The 14985-nt window shown below is 37.9% G+C and overlaps 1 protein-coding gene and 1 long non-coding RNA gene across 3 annotated transcripts; one reads left to right on the top strand and one right to left on the bottom strand.

Annotated features, from left to right (window-relative positions):
- The first annotated feature begins 6502 nt into the window (after positions 1 to 6502).
- On the top strand, positions 6503 to 10467 carry LOC113310803 (putative F-box protein At1g31000). 2 transcript variants are annotated; one of them, XR_003341397.1, is made up of 4 exons: positions 6503 to 7925; positions 9430 to 9675; positions 9901 to 10048; positions 10244 to 10467. XR_003341397.1 is itself a non-coding variant. In XM_026559592.1 (1 exon), exon 1 carries the CDS (start codon positions 6519 to 6521, stop codon positions 7857 to 7859), a length of 1341 nt encoding a protein of 446 aa, XP_026415377.1. In that variant the 5' UTR covers positions 6503 to 6518; the 3' UTR covers positions 7860 to 8680. The 2 variants fall into 2 exon arrangements, 1 of the variants encoding a protein (XP_026415377.1); XM_026559592.1 differs by lacking the exons at positions 9430 to 9675; positions 9901 to 10048; positions 10244 to 10467 and having other exon boundaries at positions 6503 to 8680.
- Positions 10468 to 11969: 1502 nt separating this feature from the next.
- Positions 11970 to 13922, bottom strand: LOC113309201. The gene is made up of 5 exons (XR_003340444.1): positions 13529 to 13922; positions 13280 to 13446; positions 12915 to 13158; positions 12393 to 12611; positions 11970 to 12198 (listed from the first exon to the last, which is right to left on the bottom strand). It is a non-coding gene; the product is annotated as an uncharacterized LOC113309201 (long non-coding RNA).
- Between the last annotated feature and the right edge of the window lie 1063 nt (positions 13923 to 14985).

The following is a 14985-nucleotide window of genomic DNA, read 5'->3' as shown; positions in this document are numbered from 1 at the left end:
ATATAGGTATTGAATCTTTTGTAAAGGAAAGCAAGAGATTTTTATGCTGCAGGTAGAGAATACTGAAACCCAATAGACACTGAGGAGGAAGAAGATATTTTTGAAGAAGCTGTAGATTCTCCAATTCAACCAGAGTTGGAAATTTCCTTGCACGCCTTAACTGGTCATGCCACTGGTGATACCATTAGTATCCCTGGTGTCCTTCATAATCACAAGGTCTCCATACTTATTGATTATGGCAGCACAACAAGCTTTATTGACAGTACATTGGCTGCTTCCCTCCAGTTCCACATTGCCCCCACCACACCAATGAAGGTCACTGTTGCAAATGGAGACCAAACACTCAGTCATGGTATTTTTACTCATCTACAACGGTGTATGCAGGGCCATACATTTGTTGAGAATCTCAGAATTCTACCATTGGGAGGTTGTGATATTGTCTTAGGTGCAGATTGGCTCAAGACATTAGGTGATGTACTTTTTAACTTTTAAAAACTAAGTATTTCATTTAAGTATAAAGGTAAGAAAATCACATTACAGGGTATTGTGCCACCCACTTCATTACTCCAGATGAGTGGTGAAGCTGTTGAGAAATTTTTTTCCAGCTCTTCTCATGGCATGGTAGGCCACTTATTTTCCATTTCAACACCTACTTCACCACCTCCAACCCCTGATATTCTCTTACCCTTATTACATGAATTTGGTGACATTTTCCAAGAGACAACTCAATTACTTCCACAGAGAAACTTGGACCATAAAATTCCATTGCAACCTAATTCAGCACGTATAAACCTCAGAGCTTACAAGTTCCCCTACATTCAGAAAGGTGTGGTGGAACAACTTGTTCAGGAAATGTTACAGTCTGGCATAATCCAGCCAAGCAATAGTCCCTTTGCCTCATCTATTCTTCTAGTTAAGAAGAAGGACAACACATGGAGATTCTATGTTGATTATAGAAAACTCAACAACATTACAGTCAAGGAAAAGTTTACAATTCCAATTATTGAAGAGTTATTAAATGAATTGAATGGAGCTATTGTCTTCGCCAGAATTGACTTGAGAGATGGATATCATCAAATCAGAGTGCATCTAGAAGACATTTTTAAAACTTCCTTCAGAACACATCAAGGACATTATGAGTTTAAGGTGATGACTTTTGGCCTTACTAATGCCCCATCCAACTTTCAAGACTTAATGAATGAGATATTTCAACCTGCATTAAGGAAATTCATACTGGTCTTTTTTGATGATATCATAGTCTACAGCAAGAGCATGGCTGAGAATTTGGAGCACCTCAGACTTACATTTTCCCTCATCAGAAAACATCAACTCTATGCTAAGCTCTCTAAATATTGTTTTGGTAAACCTTCATTGGAATACTTAGGCCATATTATTACAGCTGCAGGTGTTTATGCAGATCCAAGTAAAATTGCTTGTATGCAAACTTGGCCAACACCCTCCACCTTCAAGGAATTAAGGGGATTCCTAGGGTTGACAGGATACTATAGGAAGTTTGTCAGGAATTATGGAGCAATTAGTAAACACTTACTGATCTTCTAAAGAAGAAATCCTTCATTTGGACTTCAGCAGCCACATCAGCTTTTGAGCAACTCAAGATAGCCATGTCAACCACTCCAGTCTTGGCATTGCCAGATTTCACTAAACTTTTGTTGTTGAAAGTGATGCAGTGACTCATGTCTTGGAGCTGTCTTACTCCAAGAAGGAAAGCCACTTGCTTACTTTAGCAAACCACTGGGTCCACGAGCTAGAACATTATACACATATGAAAAGGAGTTTCTAGCCATTATCATGGCAGTTCAAAGATGGAGACAGTTTTTACAGGGTGCTAAGTTCATAATCCAGACTGATCATCAAAGCATCAAGTATTTCTGGAGCAAAGGATCACCACACCCTTACAGCAGAGATACTTAATCAAACTGTTGGGATTTGATTATGTCATCAGATACAAGAAAGGGGCTGAAAATGTAGTGGCAGATTCACTTTCTAGAAGACCTCCTGATTCAGCCTCTACACTAGCATGGGCTCAGGAAGTCCTTGCCAGTTACAATGATTATGATAAGGCTTAAGTTATCATTTCTAAACTACTGCTAAGTCCTTATATTGTTGATCACTTTACCTACACAAAGGGCATATTGAGGTACAATACCAAACTATATATTGGTACTGGTGGCAACATCAGGAAAGCATTATTACATTCTCTACATAATTCTGGCGGTGGGAGGCCATTCTGGTATTCAAGCTACATATGCCAGAGCAAAAGCACACTTTTATTGGCAAGGCCTAAAAATGGACGTCTTACCCTTTATGTCTCATTGTGATACATGTCAAAGAAACAAAAGTGACACTACCAATTCTGCTGGACTTCTGCAACCTCTTCCTGTGCCAGATTATGCTTGGAAACATATAACAATGGATTTCATTGATGGCCTACCAACAAGCAACAAGAAGAATGTCATCCCAGTTGTGGTAGACATGCTTACTAAGTATGCTCATTTTATTACCCTGCAACACCCCTACACTGCTTCCTCTGTGGCACAAGTTTTCTCAATCACATTTTCAAGCTTCATGGATTACCTGCCTCCATTGTGTCAGATAGAGACAAAGTATTTACCATCAAGTTTTGAACTGATCTATTCAAGGCTTTGGGCACATATTTGAATTTAAGTTCTGCTTATCACCCTTAAACATATGGTCAGACTGAGGGGGTGAATGCTTGTTTGGAAAATTATTTAAGGTGTGTAGCAGGCCATAAACCAAGCAGCTGGAGCAATTGGTTGTCCCTTGTAGAGTGGTGGTACAACACCAGTTTTCACAGGGGACTTAAAATGTCACCCTTACAAGCCTTGTATGGTTATTTACCTCCCCATCTAGCATTCCCATCTAATGCTACTACTTCAGTGGATGCTGTGGAAACTTACTTGAAGTCCAGAGACTCTATGCTTGACATCATCAAAGAATCACTACATCAAGCCCAAGCCAGGATGAAGCTTTATGCAGACTCTTCTAGAGTAGAAAGAAATTTTCAAGAAGGGGATTTGGTATACCTCAAACTTCAGCCATACATACACGCTTCAGTATCTCTCATAAGGGATTTTAAGCTCTCTGCAAAATACTATGTACCATTCAACATACTTCAAAAGGTGGGTGTTGTAGCTTACAAAATTGAGTTCCCTTCACATTTCAGGATCCACCCAGTCTTCCATGTGTCCCAGCTGAAACAACACATTGGGTTGAAACACACCCCTTCTCCTATTATACCTGTTGTTGGCCTTAACAGTGAAGTCATCATGCTGCCAGAGAAGGTTTTGCAGTCTAGAATAGTACTCAGAGGTCACAAAAGGGTGCACCAAAGCCTCATCCAATGGACCAACTCAGCTGCTGATGATGCCACCTGGGAGGAGTCCTCCAATATTAGGTCTCACTATCCTAGATTTGTCCTTGAGGACAAGAACAGTTTTCAAGGGTAGGCAATGTTGTATCCCCTCTTGTGTAAACCACTCTCTAGTCTGCCCCTATCAATATTTGTTGTGTGCCTTAGTAGTTCAGGACAGGCTATCATTGGGTGGTTGTGGACCATTGATAGTATGCCACGCGTCGTTGTCCGATTGAGTCTAGTTAGGGCTTAATTATTAGCTACTTAATGTGTAAGAAGGGTTATCTTCTTCGATACCTGAATATTGTTTTTCATTAATGAAATTGGTTGCGCCTCTGGCTTAGATTTTTGGCTTGAATCTCTGATTCAAGAGGTGATTCGTCACCATTCTATCCATCTCTGTCTGTTAATTGTTGTAGATATACAACACTCTCCTCCACCTCTATTCTCCATGACCTATATACATCAGAATAAGAATCTTTCACATCGATTTCTTCTAGGAAAGAAAATTTCAAATTCAAGTGCGGATCACGATTCTCTCCTGTACCATCAACACTCACGTTTTTAACATCAAAGTCAGTTTTGTGAACTGAAGATTTATCAAATTCTTTCTCTAAGAGCCCCTGAAACCAACCAATGCTTCTTAGAGAAATATTGTTTCTCCAACCAATTTTGTGTTCAATATTGTTTTTGTAAACCCTCATTAAAAATAACATTGTATAATGATATTATCATCAATTTGTTCTAATATATTTTGAATGGACAGATTGAATTTATTCTCATTGAAGTCACGGGCACAATCTAATCTACCTATGGAGCTTAAATGATTCTGCACCTATAATCATCATTGTTAATCACTTGTGGTAAAGGTAACCTCACCATGGCATTAGTTGACTCGAGGAACACACTCAAGAAAAATGACTCATCGGACCCCTCCTGATAGTCATGGACTTATGGTTGTATCGCTCCTTTTTAAGTGTCTCATTCTTCTCCTCGACAACAAGACTTCAATCTCAAGAAAACTTTGAGTTGCAATTCTCATGTTCAATTATAAGCTTCATTTGATAATTTTTGATGAGTTTTTCATTTTTTTCCTTAGAAATTTATACGAAGAAAAAAAACCACAACTTTTCACTCATATTTTTTACGAAAATAAAAGGAATAAATAAATAAAATCCGTGAAATATTTCTTATATTTTCTCCACATATATGATATATTCACCTGTCACACCGAATCAAAAATACAGCGTCACATGGCGGGGAGAAGCCCCACACACATCAAATTATAAATGCATCGCGACGGTGCGAGGAGCTAAATCATAAATGCATCGCCGTTTTTTCCACGCACACCAAAGCATAAATGCATTGTCGGGGCTGTGGGACTCAATGGGAGCTCAATGGCATGAGCAGAGAGACTAACGGCTATGAAAGAGAGAAAGACCCATCCTGGGATTGTATTTTAATTGGTCAGAGCACCGCCCTGTCAACGCGGAAGCTGCGGGTTCGAGCCCCGTCAATACCGACCTAAGATCCAATTTAATCGATCAATGAATTTGTCCTCCTCCACTGACGCGCTAAAGTTTAGGAGTCACGGGGCGGATGTATCCAAGTGTTTCAAGGAAGTGGATTGTGAATCCATGATCCGCGAGTTATAAAGTAGGAAATACCAATTAGTCATCGGAATAATATAATAAAGTTAGTTTGGTCCAGTTAACTGAGTTAAATGTTTGTTTGGTCATTTTTTAAAATTTATATTGTTGTTTGGTCATAGGAACGCGAGATGACATCAGGATATGTAATTTTTAATTGGTGGTGGTAGAAATATCCTTTTATTTGGGGCTCATTATTAAGAGAGAAGAGAATCACATTTAAGATTTATTTTCTCTATACTCTCTATTTTTCAGATTTACTCTCCCATTTTTTTTCTGCTGCTACACTAGATTTGTTTTTCTAGGGTTTTGTTTTACAGAGATTTGAAAACGATGAAGACGATGTTTGTTGAAAATGATGAAGACGGTGAATATGATGTTCGTCGGAGATAATTACAGATATTTGTATTTTATAGGGTTCTTTTATTTTCTTTCTCTACTGCTGCGTTTAATTATGTTAATCAAGACTATGACTATGATGACGACGAACAAAGATTTTGTATTTTTTCTTCTTTGATTTCTTTGTTGTTGCTGCTGTTGAAGATGATGAAGATGACGGAGATGATGTATTCTTTCTTCCTCCATTTTGTTGTTGATGTTGTTAAAGACGATGAAAGTTTCGTGAGATGAACTCTATTTTTTTGTATGTTCATGATAAAGAATGAACTCTATGTTTTAGATCTTGAATGAACTCTGTTTTTTTGCGTCTTCATCTTAAATAATGAACTCTAATCTAGGTTTGAATTAGTTTGTTTGATAGGTGTTCATTTTGACGAATGAACTCTGATTTTTGTTCATAATATTAGACTTTGATTGGGTGTTCATTTGAAAGAATGAACTCTAATTTTTTGTTTATTATTATGGGTGTTCAATTTGACGAATGAACTCTGTTTTTTGTTCATAATAATGAACTTTGATTTGGTGAATGAACTCTGTTTTTTTTTTTTGTTCTTAATAGTGAAAATTTTGTTGTATTTTCATTTTAAGAATGAACTCAAATCTACAAAAGCATTACCAAAACTTGACAGTTTATTAAACAGAATGAACTCCTACAAGAAAATAAGTAGGAAGTTTAAAGTTCATTAGAAAGGACGAACTCAAGAAATTACGGGAACGAAATAACTACGGAAGGGTATCTTGTTCCATTCGATATTTTCAAATAATTATGGATCAAACAGATTTCCAAGAAGACCAAAAAGACTTGGGATTACCTAAAAAAGGACCAACCAATATTCCCCAATCATAACTTCATTGCCACAGGGCACGGCGAAGCCACGGGTCCACCAAGTTAAAAGAAAAAAAATACTAACATAACACGGGTAAAAGTCTAGTTGTATATATGAAAATCGTACCCTCCCAGTAAACCGGTACATCCTACCAGGGCCCATGTTTTTTTTACTGTCCAACTTTAACGAAATTGAGATATACACCCTTAGGGTAAAATTAAACGACAGGGAGACTGAGAGAAGAGAGAAATGGAGGCGGCGAAACCATTGTTGTGGACGATTTCTCCTACACTGCAAACGAATCTTCTACCTAATTACCCAGGAATTCGTTCTCATACTCCTTACCTTAGAGGAGATGGAAAAATTAGAGTAGGAGGAGATGGTAAAAAAAAAGAAATCTGGGGTACATCGATTGCAGAGTTGTGGAATGGAAAGATTAAAGACGACGTAGATCCAAGGTGGAGGGCTTGGGTGGAATCCAGCCATGAATCGTGGAACCAAAAAAACGAGGAGCAGCAGCGGAGAGACCTACAGGTGAGATGGTCAATCTTGAGAAATTATTTACATGAATCTGGATTTGAAACTCATAATCATAGACTACTGTTAACTATGAAATCACCAGAAGATGATCACCAAACAATTATATTCACAAGTGGTTCACCTGATTTAGGGTTACAAAATATGCACAGATTGGTATTAGATCGTGGTCCTTTTTATTCCTATGATTTGCCTAAACAAGCTGTTAATGGTTTGCTATGTCTTTCCATATCTAACATGGAGGAATTTCTCATATATAATCCTAGCACCGGTGAGAAATTACCTTGGATTCAGACTACTGTGAAATTGAATCAGGGTGAAGAGAATAGACGCGGAGTTGACTGCATTGAACTTGGATTTGATCCTGTGAGCAATCAACATAAAGTCATTTGCATATCAAGTAGCAAACTGAAAAAGTATCCTACTGATAAGTACGGTCTGCCTTTATCTTCTGATCAACAAGTAGGAGCTGAAGATCAAATTGTTGAAGTATTGACTGTTGGAGAAAATACATGGAGAAGAATCGATGCAGTCCCACCCTATAGCGTAGGAATTGGGAGGGAGGAGTTGGCTAAACCTGTTTATGTAAATGGTAATTTATATTGGCGATTTCGGTATACCAGCAAAGGTGAAGTAATAATGGGATTTGATTTTGGAACTGAAAGTTTTAGAGTCATTCCAATCCCTGAATTCTACACTGGAGAGGATCCTGAGGATGACTACAAACCTTTCCAACCTATTGAATTGATGGAATTTCATGGACGCATAGCTGTATTAGACCGTGTATGGGGTTATGAAAGTGCTCTATGGGAAATGCATGAGGATGCAAGCGGTAACATTGAGTGGAAACATGTGTACATATACATACCTTATGACTGGAATGTAAGACGAGATCCTTCTGTTGTAGCTCTTACCGGGACGAATCAAATCTTCATACAACCTGAGTGTACAGACAGTGTTTTTTATTACAATCTCAACACAGAAAAGTACTTAAGGTTTCCAATCTCGCCTGATCGTTATCTTTTTAGTTGGGAAAAGACAATCCAACTGTAGTCAAGAACCTCTTATCTGTCAGTATAGGGTGTTGGAACTGAATGCAGCATGTTATGAATGTTCCAGGTGATTGCAGTATGATATTATCCTTTACATTTCAGTTTTATATATCATAAATAGCTCCCAAGTCTAGTGTTTCCTTTCCTTTTAGCTCTAAATGAATAAGTTTATATAGATTCAAGTCTGAAATACTAAGTTATAGGTTTTGTTAGACAAAGGTATCGGAATGGCTTATAGATAGAGAAGTTGTTCTGTATGGGAGAGTGCTGCGGAGGAACTTTCTTGTGTAGTGGAGGCATGATTAGTGGAGGAATATCATATAGGTGTAACATTCTTGCTAAAGCATGATTAATGACTAGAATTTGAAAGCATGGTGATATTATGGGCAGTGATAGATGCAACCTATATGGTAGGAGGATTTTGTAATGAACATCATAAGGGAAAACTATTGCAAGTCACTAACTTATTGGGTGCTTCTTATGGAAAGAAGAACATCGAAGCAAGGACCATTTGTAATGACATTGTAGAAAGATTCAAACCTTCGAAATCAGACAAGGAAGCAGCTAAATTGTCTTGGGATGGAGTGTCAAACAATGAGAAGTTGGGCTTCGGAAAAGACTTTCTACCCCTTCCAAGAAGAAATACTAGTTTATAGTAGTAGATTTTCTTTTGTTTGCTGTCTTGGAGAACTGGTTGGCTTATCCTGGTAGCACCGTAAGTGCTTTTTCTTTCTCTTAGTTCTGGCTGTTGCCTCTTTGTAGCACTGCAAGTGCATTTTTCTTTTTCTCAATAAAATCTAACCTTTTTAAGTCAAAAAAAAAGTCGCAGTTAATATAGGTGTTGTTTTTTTATCGACGTTTTGCAGTTAATATTGTGAGTGTCCCACTTTATGAATGTTTCAGATGATTGCAGCACGATTATGTCCTTTACATATCAATTTTAAATATATCTCACACAGCTCCATGTCTAGTGTTTCTTTTCTTTAGCTCTAATAGAAATATTAGGTTATAGGTTTAGTTAGACATCTTTTGTCTCTTTGTCTACTGTCATTCTCAGATATTCGTATCCTTTGGTCTATAGTCGTATTTCACCTCAAGGATTGTACCCTTCTTTTCTTCTTCTTCAAACCTGTGTCATGGTCCATGGAAAGATGGATTATCACTTGTCTCCATCCCTAATTGTTAATACCCTTATGGAGCTTCTTAAGGAGGAAAAGACCGGTGTGGTTCATCAGGTCGTCAACAGCATCAGAAACAAAACTTTCCATCCCAAATTCTGGAGCTGCTTGAACTGAACCCTCATGAATGTTTATACTAGAGTGGTTGTCCGAGTCCTATGGAGGATGCTTCTCATACTAGTAACAATATTAGAGACAGGTATATACGACCATGGCATTACATTTCCTTGAACTTTGTTTCCTTCTTATCCTCTTTCAGCGATGTGGGTTGTCTGTTTGGAGAGAACTGTGTTCTCAAATGGGTTTCTTCAGTTGTTATATTTTCCTCGTACTCAAATATGTTATCTATCTCTAAAGCATTCATTTTCTCCTTCTTCTAAACTGGATTTGCAGCAGAATTTCCTGAATCCATATCCAGTGCTAACGCAGACAGTGAGTTGTCTGGCGTGGAAGGGAGGTATTTAATTATATGCCCTCTGACGACAACTTTGAGTTGTCAGCAAGATCCAGTCTGGAACTTTGAGGAGATTAGTGATGTTGAAGGTGTGATTAAAGGAACATGTGCTACAGTTTTCCATATAGACCGGTTCTGGATGCGATTCCGAGGAATATGAGGTTGATTGGGCTGCCCCTGACAAGGTGAGACTCTTTCCCAGATGGTGTTCCTTTGCGGCGTTTACTTACTTTGCTTAGTTTTATACGAGCCATAATGAAACTATAGCACTTTGTTTTTTCTTTCCTTGTCTGCACCCGTACCTGTATTTTAGTGCAAATTTCCCTATTTCATTCTGTTTGCTGTTATATGTAATACTGGGAAGTATTTGATGACATTTTGCATTGCTGGCTTCTGGACTTCGCTGTCAGGAAGAGATTGGGACCATGGATTTTCTGTGAGATTATGGATTTTGCAAGGCCTGGAGAAGCAGATACTCATGTTGTTGAAAAATCTGTAGTTTGTGTGCTAAATTTGCGGATAAAACTTACCTTTGGATTCCAGTTAGCAGGGAGACAGGTATTGCCTTTACTTCTGAATGGCTTTTATGTTTTCCTTTTGCAGTTTATCTTTTCTTCCAACCTATTGTTCTTTTATAAGACGTAAGGTATGTGCTTGCAGGAGGTTCATTTGTGTCCTAGTGCTGAATCTGTATCCAGCTTGGCCATTTCAAAGTATAGTTTTACTCATGTACTTCATCTGTGTCTGTACCAGGACTTCATCCCTTTGCTGCGATTGACAGAGAGAAGTCAGCCGAAGAAAGAGTGGAAATCTCACAGTATGGAGACAGGCTTATATCTTAGCAGTCAACGATGTTATAGTGGGTTGAAGTATTTGTTTGATTTTGGAATCATAGCTGGACAACATTTTCTGATTTGGAATTTAGGATTACTGAAATAAAAAGTAAAATAAAACTGGTGAAAATTTCGAAAAATTTAATACATGGCATTTGATGTTTTCCTACATGGTTCTAGAAAAATGAAAATTAAGCAACAATGGATACTGTTCAATAGAATCTGCAGGTTATAGTAACTAGTACGACCGTTGCCATGGTGGGAGGCCGACCGAAGAAGAATCTGAAGATGGGGTTTGATTGCGACTACTTTCGTCCTGTTTCAAAAAAAGTGATACTTTTGCCCGTTTCGGAAAAGTGATACTTTCTCCCCGTTTCGGCGAAAATATCACTTTTTCCGAAACGGGCGAAAGTATCACTTTTTCCGAAACGGAGCGAAAGTATCAATTTTCCGAAACGGAGCGAAAATATCACTTTTCCCGAAACGGAGCGAAAGTATCACCTTTCCTGAAACGGGATGTGAAAATATCACTTTTTTTGAAACGGAAAATTAGTCGATCCATAAACCAAAATATGATTGCATGATGTGTTATGCATCCTTTGTGGTGGTTTGAATTTTCGAGAATTGTGCATAAAATGAAAGTATCATTTTTCTTGAAACGGAGGGAGTACATCGTTTTATTAGTTGCAACGGAAAATTAGTTGATGCATAACTCAAATTTTTGCTACATAAAGTATTATGTATCCTTTGTGGTGGTTTGTATAATGGATATATATTTAATTTTTTTTTCTAAAATTGTGTCTAAAATGAAAAATACCTCCTAATTTTTCATAAAAACTCTAAATTTGATATTGTTGTTTGTACTTGTTGCGTACAGTTTTTTATAACCTTTCCAACGAGATAAAATTTATAAAATTCCAAGACACGGATTTTTAGATATGTTATATTAAAGTTTTATTTCCAATTATACCCTGAAAATATAGGATACACAAGAAGAGAGAGACATTTTTGATTTTTCGGCCCTAACCATTTCCAATCTTTTTGTGTCAATTGATCACTTATAAATTTTACAAAAAAATGGTTATATAAAGGTCCTCCGTCGCTTCGCTCGGCCAGCCCAAAAATGTGGATTCGGTTGAGTGCATAACAAGCGTGCTCAGTCCTAAGTAGCAAGAGTCATGTGCATTCAGAGTCTTGTATTAGTGTCTCCAAGTCAAAGAAAAGAAGGCAGTTTCTAATTTCTACTAACAAAACTGAAATTGCAAGAAGAAAAAACTGAAATCACATTAAAGGTCCTCCCTCGCTTCGCTCGGCCAGCCCAAAAATGTGGATTCGGTTGAGTGCACAAGTTAGGAGCTAATCGAAGCCAAGGGAGCAACTGTTGTACCGGAATCAAAAGAATGAAAATTAAAAGGAGACGCTGACCAGAAGCCAGGTATGTAAAATGTCATCAGATACTCTCAAGTATTAAAAATACTAGAAAACAGAAAGAAATGGAGAAATTTGCATTTAACTACAGGAATGGATGCAGACGAGACAAAAAAACAAAGGCTAATCAAGTTTCATTATGGATCGTAAAAAACTAAACAGAGAAAGTGCATGAGGTGAAGGAACACCATCTGGGTAGGAGACTCACCTTGTCGGATAAAACCCAATCAACCTCTTAAGAAGGCAACTTCTCTGTATTCCGCGGAATCACACTCCCTAACCAGTTTGCTTCATGAAGCGTCTCAAAGTCAAGCACTGGATAACTGTAGCACCTATTCCTTTTAATCACACCTCCAACACGATCAGTGCTCTGTGCCAGACTGAATCTTCCTGACGCAAGTTGTTGTCTGTAGGCATACCTTCCACGCTCGACAGATACAGGAAATGCTGCAAATCCAGTTTCAGAAAAGGATAAAACGAATGCTCTAGAGACGAACAACAGATTCAAGTAAGATGCAAATAGAAGAAATGAAGAAACCCCTTTCAGACCGCAGTTCTCTCCAAATAGACAAAACGACATTGATTGAATGAACAATAAACAATCAGACGATTGAAAAAGGATAAGAAGGAAACAATTTTACCTGTCTCAAATATTTTTACTAGTATGAGAGCGTCCTCCATAGAGTTCAGACAATTGTTTCAGCATAGAATTGAGAGTTCAAGCAGCTCCAGCATTTGGGATGGACGGTTTTGTTTTTTGATGTTGTCGACGACCTGACCAACCACACTGGCATTTCCTTCTCAAGAAGCTTCATAACTTCTTTAATCATTCAATGTCTCATTGCCTCATGCAAATCATGCTGTAATTTTAAAAAAAAAAGTAAATCTCCAAATCTGGGAAGAAGACCAACAAAAAAGAAATACAGTAGTTATATGCAACTTTAGACCAAGTTTGAAAAAGAACAGCGTATAACTGAGGATCAAGCTCACACAGCCTGAACGTACTGAGTTTTAAGGGCCACAAATTATATCTGAAGAATCATTCCTGGACAAATTAATGCAAGTCTTTCATGCAGTAATTAACTTGAAAAAGGAGGAAGAGGAAGAAGAAACAACCAATTCTTGCTGTTTGGAGCAACACTTGTAGAGTAAAGAGAACATACATGACTCGAATAGGTGAACACCTTGGAAACCACCGTCCAGTTTATCTCATAGGTGAACACCTCCATAGGCATCTGCATCATGTCCATGGGGTTTTTGAGTCCTACAGCCGTGCTCTTATTGAATGTCTAAACCAGATTCTGAACTTATATATAAACTTCTGAATCGTAAATCTTCTCCATATCTCTGTCACAACTAGTATCCAGATACTGAATAGGTGGATCTCGGTGGTGTGTCAACCAGTTCCTACAAAATATGCCTATATCAATTTCTTGTTTAGGCCTTTGATCTACTGGATAAACAATGGTAACACATTTCAACAAATCAGCTGCTTCAAAAAAATAGACATCAGCACAATCCTGCTCACCCGGCATAATCAATGATTGGAGGTCTCATGCTTTTCTCTTTGTTGGTCTCATGATCTCCGTGAAAAGAAAAACATACGAGGTCTTCAGTACCATGACTTATATTCAATGCAGAATCAGCGGACGCGCAGTTGATACGCGACTAGGCTCAATTTATTGATCGAGACACCTGTCCAATCTGATTTGTAAGTAGCCAGAAGTCAAATTATACAGGTACACTACTATAAGAAAGTTTTGAGTTTGATGATTACCAAAATCAGAGTTAGTCTGATGGGATTGGTGTTGGATGGCATCAAATCCATCTTTAGCATTGTTATCTTCAGTAATGGTATTGGGCATCTCACCAGAGTTCCATGAATTTCCTGCTTGAGCTCATTCTTGTTCTGCGACTTGTTGTCATAGTATGTCAATGTTTTCCTCTGTAGCCTCTTTCCTTAACTTGCTGCCTGCCAACTCCTCATATCTCTGCTGCCTCTTCTACTTCTCCTCGAGTACGTAAGTAGTACTTTAAGGCCTTCTCTTGGTTGAAGTTTGAACACCATTTTCATGTCGTCCTGCCTGTCCCTCTTCTTTTTGTGCAGGTGTTGTTGCTGCTTCTAACCATCACCAGTGGTTTTGATTTCTCTAGTCATGTTCTCATGCATCCTTTTGATCCTCTATCGCATCTGTACGCACAACACATATAGGAGAACAAGTATATATAGGGTTTAGATCCACATTCAAAAATTGATAAACATTAATACAAATTGACACACCTAGTACATCCACCAACAATAGATAAAGAGAGGGAAGGAGAGTCCATATCATCCCCATTCTATAAGGCCAATAAAATCATTTGCAATACTTGGTCTCTCCAAGGTGACAATATGGTGAAGGATATATGCAGAGGATGAAGGGTTGTGTATCACTAAGATTATGGTAAAAATTAAGCAACACTGTTGAATTAAACTGTAAGATTGAGCATCCACAAGAACAATGTAAATGAGTACTATCATCATAACAACATCTATACACACAAAATTTGATAAGAACCAAAAACTTGAAAGAAGAAAGAAGAAACTAACTTATACCTTAGGAGTAGCAATAAGCAATGGTGATGATGATGATGATGGAATACGATTTATCAACAACTCTTCCAAGTATTCGAATGAACATGCATCCTCCTCTAAGTCCTCTTGAGAAGTATAAGATGATGATGGAGGGAGTTCAAGGATCAATTTTATGATTTGCTCCCACAATAACTTCTTAAACCGAGTTGATTTCATTTCTACTAATCCCTAAGCAGAGATGGAGCCATGGAGGAGATGATGATGATGCCATTATTACACTCAGATTAATCTTAATCTCTCTCATTTGTACTTCTTCTTCTCTCTCTGGCTCTCTTTCTCTCTTTTCCTCTCTCAATTTCTCAAATCATTATTCAAAATAGAAATAGGTTTTCCCAGAAAAAGTATTGGCCGCTTATCTATACAAGCAGCTAAGCACCACATCACCGTCAGATCTAAATTTGCTTTCCCCATGTTATGACTTATGAGACACGAATGAATTGAAGTTGACTAGCTTTTGCCTCTGCCTCGGTTAATTCAAGTCTACGGATGGTCGGAACTTGATGCACACTTAGAAGTTGATAAGTTAGAATTTGTTTTTCGATTTGTGAAAGTCGATAAGTTAGAAGTTAATTTGGTAAAATTTTTCTTAATGACTTTTA

The sequence above is a fragment of the Papaver somniferum genome, chromosome 9 (assembly GCF_003573695.1).
Source record: "Papaver somniferum cultivar HN1 chromosome 9, ASM357369v1, whole genome shotgun sequence".
NCBI lineage: Eukaryota > Viridiplantae > Streptophyta > Magnoliopsida > Ranunculales > Papaveraceae > Papaver > Papaver somniferum.
This window is presented reverse-complemented; position numbering and strand designations above follow the sequence as displayed.

Excerpts from the sequence above, each read along its gene's own strand:
- LOC113310803 (XM_026559592.1), top strand. The coding sequence starts at position 6,519 with ATGGAGGCGGCGAAACCATTGTTGTGGACGATTTCTCCTACACTGCAA.